This window comes from Manacus vitellinus, unplaced genomic scaffold (assembly GCF_001715985.3).
Source record: "Manacus vitellinus isolate BGI_N305 unplaced genomic scaffold, ASM171598v3 scaffold_27_pilon, whole genome shotgun sequence".
NCBI lineage: Eukaryota > Metazoa > Chordata > Aves > Passeriformes > Pipridae > Manacus > Manacus vitellinus.
The window spans coordinates 1,693,311-1,702,118 of record NW_021940039.1 but is presented as its reverse complement, the minus strand read 5'-3'; the positions used below and the strand labels follow the sequence as shown (position 1 = coordinate 1,702,118).

The window sequence follows — 8,808 nt, the reverse complement described above, 5'->3', positions numbered from 1 at the left end:
CTCCACACAGAGACTGGCAGCAGCTTTCCCCATACCTGGAGCCTCCTGGCAGGGCCGGCGCAGGATTCCTGGCCGGGGTGGGGAGAGACGGGAGCTGCTGCGGGAGGGAGGCTCCAGAAGGATGTGAGGGGTTTGCTGTCGCGGGCCAGGACACGCTCCATCCATCCCCTTCCCACCCTTCTGGCTGGAACATGCTGTTCCCACCCCACCTCCGGGACCCCGCGGCACTGACACTGCGCTGAACCGTGGGAGGAGGCGGCTCGGCCAAGCCCAGCATGCGGCCAAACCCACCTTGGAGGAGGGCTCGGCACGACCTGCCATCGAGCCCCGCACCGGGGAGATCCCTGGCAGAATGAACTTCTCCTGACTCCCCATATCAACTGGAGAGACAGGGCAGGACACGACCTGCTCTGCCAGAGCCTGCGGCCTGGAGCATCCTCCCAGCCCTGCGGCTGCGGCACCTGCGGCAGCCCCGCAGCCCTGCGGGTTGCACGGGGCAGAGCTCGAGGCTGCTCCTTGGGGTGTTTGCAGGGTCTGCAGCAGAGCCATGTGCGAGGTACCAGCATGGGAATATCCTGAAGGATGCTGCAGATGCACTGCAACACCTCCCCCTTTCCAAAAATTCCCATCTTGCAAAAATCCGAACGGGTGGTCTGACCTTAATTTGTCTGAGATAAATAAGATCCTGCCTGCTGCCTCCCGTCTGGAGACATGAAAAGATCCAAGATGAAAGGGAGCCTGATGGAAGTGCTGGGAGCTGAGCACGTCTTTGCAAGCCGGCCCCTGTGCCGTGAGGGATTTGGGGCCACAGGGCTGAGCACAGCCCAGCAGAACTGCTGGCTGAGCCCTGGGCTCCCAGGCAGCCCCTGCCCTGCCCCGAGTGTGTGGCTGCTGGAAGACTGAGTAATGTCACAAAATTAGCTTTATTTTTTAAAGATGTTAATTTTTAGCTTCAATTTCCTATGGAAAAAATGAAGTTTCTGTTCTGCATGCCCATACCTCCACCCCCTCCACCCCAGTGTTGGAACCTGTTCCCAAACTCCCGAAGAGTCTGAACCAGGTCTGGCAGGGGCCTGGTGAGCTCACGGACTAAGCAGAGCAGCTGATGGACCCAGGAGACCTTCCTTCATCATGCAGGACACGATGGGCACACTGGGAGTGGCTCTCGGTCTTTTGTGGCACTCAGGGCGTGCTGCCCATCCTCCCTCAGTGAGGCTGAGGATGCCACCAGTGAGGCTTTCAGGAGGCAGCTGTGGCAGAGGACATCCCAATTTCCACAGCATTCCCTGGGCTGATGGAAGGCAGAGGGGTCTCCAGCCACCCCAGATTGTGTTGCTCTTTCTCCCCTGAGTTTTGCTGCTCTTGAAGGAGCTGTGGATGGTGGAGTTACAAGGACCTGCCTGCTCCAGGATGGATCAGAGGAGCTTGGCATGGATAGTGCCGAGCGCTGCCCCAGCGCAGGAGCTGCTCTGTGCCAGGGGGATCTCCCTGTCCCACGGGATCCTGCCGCCCTGGGACGGGCGGGAAGGGGCCCTTATCTCGTGTCTGCAGGCCGGGCACGAAGGTGGTGGAGGAAGGGCCGGGCGGGAGCCGGGAGTGAGGCCAGCGAGGCCCCTTCCATCCGCTCGGGGCGGAGGGGCCGCCTGCCAAAGCAAACCCTGCCCTGACAATGGTCGCTGTGGTGAACAGGGGTGTGTTTGCACGGCTTTATCCCTGCTGGGGCTCTAGGGGCACTGCAGCCCCCCAGGCACGAAGGTACAGCCCCGGGTGTGCAGGAGACCCCCGTGACAGGCAGCGTTGGGCTCCTGCAGCACGTTGTTGACACCAGAGCTGGGGGCTGGGCTCATGGAGGTGGCTGCACCAAAGCACCTCGTCTCCTGAGCTGCACCCAGCTCGGCTGGGTCCGAGGCGGTGTCTCTCTGTGAGGAGCAGGGAGCCACTGGATGCTGTGACAGGGTGGCTGGATGGTGATCTCTGTCTCTCTCTCTGTCTCTCTCTCCCTGCAGTGAACCCCTGTTGCTATTTCCCCTGCCTGCACCAAGGGGTGTGTGTGAGGGTCGGTCTGGCAGAATACGAGTGTGACTGCACCAGGACGGGATACTACGGGGTCAACTGCACCTCCCGTAAGTCCCAGTGGCCCAGATCTGGCACTGCTGGATGCCAGGGCAGCTCACTGTGCCCACAGCACTGCTCTCACCAACAGCAGTGGTGTGGGTGGACCGGGGCTGTTAGTGGGCTTCATTAGTGGGGTGAGTGATTTACCTGGTCTGTCTCCACCAGCTGAGTTCTGGACGCGCCTCCACAACCTGCTGAAGCCCAGTCCTGCCTTCTACCACTTCATCCTGACCCACTTCAAGTGGTTTTGGGACATTATCAACAGAACCTTCATCAGGGACACGCTCATGAGGCTCGTGCTGACAGGTGAGGGGCTGGAGAGGGTCTGGGGGTTCATCAGGACTCGAGGACGCCCCAGCACGAGCAGAGGTGTGGGTGGGGATGGCACAGCTGCAGTGATGCTGAGCAGCTCCTGTGGGCACGGTGGGCATCAGGCTGGAGTCACCTCACCAGGAGATCCAGGGCATTGTCACCCCATCACTCCATCATGCTGTCACACTGTCACTCAGCCCAGGGGGGCTGCCTGGACAGGCAGTGGTGGGGCTCAGGGGGTCCCCAGCCCTGTGCTGGGCTGCCAGCCAGCTGGAAAACACGAGCAGCTCTTGGCATGCTGCACTCCCCGGGCCAAGGGGCTCTCGTGCAGCTGCATGGAAAGCAGCCTGTGCAAATATGGCCTTTGTTACTCATGTCCCCACATTCATCACTTTGCATAAATATTTAGGTTCCAGCTCTTGGAGTCGTAGGGACACACTCGCAAGGCTCTGGCTGTTGGTTTTACCATTTCTATGGGTTTGTCATCTCATTTATCATCCAAAAATCCACTTAAAGCATTAGCACGGGCCCTATTTTTCCCTGGGGAATTGCAGCCTTTAAAAGGCTCGGAGCAAATCCCAGGACACCCTCGTGCCTCCGCCGCTGGTACCTTCCTGGTTTTTGGGGTGTCAGGGGAGGGCATCTGGCAGCACAGAGCGGGTGGGCAGGGGCCAGGGCAGAGGCTGTGGGGTGCTGCCCTGCGCCCTACAGTGGTGATCCCCCTCTCTCCTTTCAGTTCGTGCCAATCTCATCCCCAGCCCCCCCACTTTCAACTCCGACTACGGCTACATCAGCTGGGAGGCCTATGCCAACGTCAGCTACTACACCCGCGTCCTCCCGCCCGTGCCCGACGACTGCCCCACGCCCATGGGCACCAAAGGTATGCCCCTACCTGGGGAACTGGCACCCTGAGGGTTTCCTACCCACCCATGGCCAAGCTTTCACTGCTGTGGACACATCTGCAAGGCACCACTGGCAGTGCCACGTCCTACCACTGTCCTGCCCAGGCTGGCCCTGTGGCAGGAAGAGCTTGATGGCATCTGAAACGTTGCTGGGACAGCTCAGGGCATGTCACAGCCTGTGTGAGAGGGCTGTGTCTCTGCAGACACCACCAGCAGCCCTGCAGACAGCACTGGTACCCAGCCAGGCCAACACTGGGCATCTGCCCTCAACCTCCATCCTTCACAGGGAAGCAGCAGCTCCCCGATCCCCAGCTCCTGGCAGAGAGGTTCCTGCTGCGGCAGAAGTTCGAGGCTGATCCCCGAGGCACCAACATGATGTTTGCCTTCTTCGCCCAGCACTTCACCCACCAGTTCTTCAAGACATCCGGGAAGATGGGCCGTGGCTTCACCAAGGCGCTGGGGCACGGGGTGAGGGGCACGGGGGATGTGGGAGGGAGGAGGGTGACGGGGCACAGGTGCCTCTCGGAGCAGCCTTGATGCCCTGCTCCCTCCTCAGGTGGACCTGGGACATCTCTACGGGGACAACCTGCAGCGGCAGCACCAGCTGCGACTCTTCAGGGACGGGAAACTGAAATTCCAGGTACCACCCAGCATGGCTGAAACGTGACCCAGGGCTGTGACCCAGGGCTGTTTGAAGCCCATGTCCCTCCGGCAGCTCCTGGGAGACCCCAGCCCTGACGCCCCGTGTGGCTGCTGGCTGGGGGACAAGCTTTGGGGTGTTACAGGTGTTCTGCAGTTGGGACTGTATGAGGAGCTGTTTCCATCCCACTCACTTCTTGCAGGGGAGCAGACATGGTGCCCTTAGGGAGGCAGCTCCTGGCTGGGCAAGCTTTCCCCAGAGTGTTTTTCTCCCCTCTGCCCTTTCTCCCACCTCGCTCTTGTGTCCCCAGGTGGTGGATGGGGAGGTGTACCCCCCCGTGGTCACCGACGCCCCCGTTCACATGGTGTACCCGTCTGCCGTGCCCAAGGAGCAGCAGCTGGCCATGGGGCAGGAGGTGTTCGGGCTGCTGCCGGGGCTGTGCATGTACGGAACGCTCTGGCTGCGCGAGCACAACCGCGTGTGCGACGTGCTCAGGCGGGAACACCCCACCTGGGACGACGAGCAGCTCTTCCAGACAGCACGGCTCATCCTCATCGGTGAGGGATGGCACTGCCACGGGGCACGGGCACCACGGAGCTCTGTGTCCCACCTCCCTGGGCAAGCCCCAGTTTTGGCCAGTCTCTGAGGGTGGTGGCCAGGCTGCCTTGAGAAGTTCCTCTGGCATCCTTCTGGAGATCATTGGCTTTGGCCCATTTAGCAAAAAAATTGGGTTTGGTCCATCAAAAATACTGATTTTGAAAAATTTTGTCATAATTTTGAATTATTTCTTTTAAATGTTCATGATAAATTTGCTTTTCGTGTCTCATGAAAAGTAATTTCTGACCAAAATCCATAAAAAAGCCGTGTCATCACAGTACCTTTAAAAAATATATCCAGGGCAGCTCCCTCAGGAACCTTTCGGTTTTGTTAGATTGACCTTTGCTACTGAAGAACTAATTCACTGAAAAATTCCCAACCAGCTCAACGAGCCCATAGTCAGAAGGGTCCCAGGAGGTGCTGGGTGCTGGGATGTGCTGCCATAGCACATGGGTAACATCTCAGGGTACAGAGCTGGTGGCTCCTGCTGCCACCAGCTGCTTCTTTTGCTCCTGCCCAGGGGAGACCATCAAGATTGTCGTTGAAGACTATGTCCAGCACCTCAGTGGGTACTACCTGAGCCTCAAGTTCGACCCCGAGCTGCTGTTTGGGTCACAGTTCCAGTACCGGAATCGCATCGCGGTGGAGTTCAACCAGCTCTACCACTGGCACGGGCTGATGCCCGACTCCTTCGTCATCCAGGGGGAAGAGTACAGCTACCAGCAGTTCCTCTACAACACCTCCATGCTCATGGACTACGGCGTGGAGGCGCTGGTGGAGTCCTTCTCCAAGCAGGTAGCAGGAAGGGTAAGGACCTGCTCTCCCCTCCCTGGCAGTGCCGGGCTGTGACACCCCACAGGGACACTCGTGGTACCCTGGAGGGGGTACGACCGTCCCCGTTTGGCAGTGGGACACACACAGAGTCTGCCCAGGGCAGCACCTGATGAGCACATCAGGAGTCCTCCCCACGAGCACCGAGGCAAGGCTGGCCCTGGCAGCGCCGGTTGCTGCTCTTGGTGCTCTGCAGTAAACATCCCGGTGATGGACATCCCGGAGCCTGAGGAAGGGGCGATCTCCCGGCCCGGAGCAGCTGGGAGTGGAGCAGCTTGTCTGGCACTGTTCTTTGCTGCCATCGCATGGATGTTTTCTTCCAAGCCGCTGTGTCTCCATTCCTGACCCTCTTTTCTTGTGCAAAGCAGCGCGGCTGAGGCTGAGGCTCTGTCGGTGTCCCGGTTCTCCCTGCAACTCCAGCCGTCTGTAACCTCTCTCCTCTTCCCAGGTCACTGGGTCCATCCAGGGCTTCTCCCACACCATTCCCTGCCCTGGGAACAGGGCTGACCTACCCAAGCTGCTCTATAGCTGTTTTTTGCACTGTCCAGTGGTTCCCCCTCTTCTTCCTGCTGCAATGATGTGCTGCTCTCCATGACACATGGATAGTTTAGCACGGTGGCTCTCCTGGAGCTGCTGCTGGTGCTGCCTTGTGCCTCACATGTGCTCCCCCTTGTGTTCTTGCCCTCCAGATCGGTGGGGGACAGACCATCAATGCCAATGTCTTGCATGTGGCCATTGGGGTCATCAAGGAATCCCGGCAGCTGAGGCTACAGCCCTTCAACGAGTATCGGAAGAGGTTTGGCATGAAGCCCTACAAGTCCTTCCAGGAGCTGACAGGTAGGGCTGCAGTGCTGCCCGGGGCTTTGCTGGGGCAGGGCAGGTGCCCTGTGCCCACAGGTGGGTACGAGACCACGAGCTGTCCCACTGCCACCAGGCTTGCCCCGCAGAGCAGCCGCTCCTGCCCATCCCAGCCTTGCCTGGGCGTGGCCCTCGCAGTGGGGCAGGCTGGGCTGATGCCCAGTTTGCAGGGGTCCTTCCTCCTGTGGGCTGGATGACTGGTCCTTGCCAGGCCTGATTCCCTTGCTAAAGCACTCTGACGTTCCCTTGGGGCAGGAGAGGAAGAGAAGGCTGCGGAGCTGGAAGAGCTGTACGGAGACATTGATGCTCTGGAGTTTTATCCAGGCTTGCTGCTCGAGAAACCCCAACCCAATGGCATTTTTGGGGAAAGCATGGTGGAGATTGGAGCTCCATTTTCCCTGAAGGGGCTTTTTGGAAATCCCATCTGCTCCCCAGAGTACTGGAAACCCAGTACATTTGGTGGAGCCACTGGCTTTGAGATAGTGAAGACGGCGTCGCTCAAGAAGCTCGTGTGCCTCAACGTGAAGAGGTGCCCGTACGTGGCATTCCACGTGCCAGATGCTGTGGAACACGGCAGCCCTCGGGCTGGGGGACCATCTACAGAGCTCTAGCACCAGGATGACCCGCCCAGGTAGGGACTGTCCTTGCCCAGGCACCAGCTGAGCTGAGCTCCCAGCCTGGTGCTGAGTATCCCGTTCCTTCCTGCAGGGAACGGTGGGGACACAGGGACCTGCCCACCCCTGTGCTGAGCAGGAGCAGGACAGGAGATGGTCCCATCCTGGATGTCCTCCACGCCAGCCATCGAGGAGAGGCTGCTCCCAGCTCTCTGAAAAGCTGGAGTGCCTCGGGAGTGTGGCTGCCCTGCTGTCCTCAGCAGACTCACATCTCTTGCCAGTGAATACCTTGCACAAAGCCAGCTTTGGGGTTCCCCAGGGGATGCTCTGGACTCCCCTGTGCTTCGTCACCCTCCATCCCCGCTGCCTCCCAGCACCAGGCCACCAGCAGCCCCTCTTCCACAGGGCCTCCCCACTCAGGACAGAGGAGTGCAGAGCCCTCACACTCCTCCCTCCTCTGCTGCACCTGGTTATGTGATGAGCTCCCCGATGGACAGGAAGGACACGGTGTAGGTGTTCCTGCTGCCCCAGCAGTGGCTGAGCTTGCAGTAGGAACCTGCCCTGCTCTGCTTCTCCTGCATCCTCTGGACCATCCACCCCAGCCTGTCCAGCACAGGGGCACAGCTGGGACACAGCCAGGAGAAGGAACCAAAGCAGTGTCTCTCCTGGAGGAGACCAGGGGAGAAGCATCAGATCGGACCTCCCAGACCTCCTGTGCCTCCAACACACTGGCTTGGACCCTGGCACGTGCTGCTGGCTGCCCACCCGGGGCTGCTCGGAGCGAGATGCTGCCTCTGTGCACACCCAGCGATGGAGTCCCTTCCATCCCACCATCATCCCACTTCCCTGCACTATCAGCTCAGCAAACACATCCTCACAGCACACAGAGCCTGCTGCTGTCCTGCTCCCTGCACGCAGACGTCAGCCCTCGCCCGGCCCAGCCACGTGTCGCTGGCAGCCACTGTCACTGGCCTTGATCCCCATCAGATCCCAGGTCACCTCCAGGAAAACGGACATTTAAAGTAATAAATGATTTTAAAAACTCCTCTCACTTCTGGCTGTGCCGGGTCATTGCCGACCGCACATGAGGAATAAACGGAGTGAGCACCCTCCTTAGGAGATGCTTCTGTGGGGGTCTCTGAGCCCAAGTGTCCCCCGCAGGTTTGAGCCACGCTGCCCTTCAGCCACCCCCAGCCCTGCGCTGTCCTGATGCCACAGTTCAGGGTGTTTGGGTGATGGTCTCAGGCACATGGTGGGATTGCTGGGATTGTCCCATGCAGGGCCAGCAGTTGGACTTTGATGATCTCTGTGGGTCCCTTCCAAGTCAGGGTGTTCTGTGATTCTGTGGTGACAGAGCACTCACACCCAACCTTGTGTATCTCTGTCACATAAAATCCATCCACACGTCAGTCTGGCTGCCTGGGTGTTCTGTGGGCATGAAACAGCCACAGTCTGGAAGGGAGCAGGTGGCTGCACCTTCCTCCTGTGCTGAGCCGAGGGAGGGGACTGCTCCCCAGCCCCTGCTGTGTCCTGGCAGGACTCTCACCTGCCCTGGTGACCTCGTGCCATGAGGCCGTGGGGGCTGCGCTGCTCCCGGCTGGACCCTCCTCACACTGATTTTGTAACCCAGATCAGCCAAATTTGTCATGATCCAAATTCCTCGAGAGGGGGTTGTGAGGCTCTTCCAGGCAATAGTAAAACTGCTTACAGGGAGATGTTACAAGAGGTTTAAAGGGCTCGTGCCTTGGCAGGGGTGTGTTGGGAGGACGTCACAGCAAGGGAACATCTGCAAGTAGAGACTGCCAAGGCCTTCTCGCTTCTTGCTCTCTTTAACCCTTCAGAAATGAGATAGTTTTACCAGGATACCATCTGAATTTTAGTTTCCTGACAGGACATGGGGAGGCAGAGAGGCCAACACAACCCACGAGGGCACAGCGGG

The 8,808-nt window shown here is 59.4% G+C and overlaps 1 protein-coding gene across 1 annotated transcript; it reads left to right on the top strand.

The window, feature by feature from the left end:
• Positions 1-711: 711 nt before the first annotated feature.
• On the top strand, positions 712-7,914 carry PTGS1 (prostaglandin-endoperoxide synthase 1). Its single transcript, XM_029960559.1, has 11 exons — positions 712-790; positions 1,956-2,123; positions 2,281-2,421; positions 3,164-3,307; positions 3,616-3,797; positions 3,886-3,969; positions 4,280-4,526; positions 5,087-5,373; positions 6,087-6,234; positions 6,511-6,886; positions 6,964-7,914. Exons 1-10 carry the CDS (start codon positions 712-714, stop codon positions 6,864-6,866), a joined length of 1,836 nt encoding a protein of 611 aa, XP_029816419.1. The 3' UTR covers positions 6,867-6,886; positions 6,964-7,914.
• The last annotated feature ends 894 nt before the right edge of the window (positions 7,915-8,808 follow it).

Coding starts and splice junctions, on each gene's coding strand:
- PTGS1 (XM_029960559.1), top strand. CDS start 712: ATGAAAAGATCCAAGATGAAAGGGAGCCTGATGGAAGTGCTGGGAGCT. Junction 791..1,955: donor TGCAAGCCGGCCCCTGTGCC/GTGAGGGATTTG, acceptor ATGCTGTGACAG/GGTGGCTGGATGGTGATCTC. Junction 2,124..2,280: donor CGGGGTCAACTGCACCTCCC/GTAAGTCCCAGT, acceptor TGTCTCCACCAG/CTGAGTTCTGGACGCGCCTC.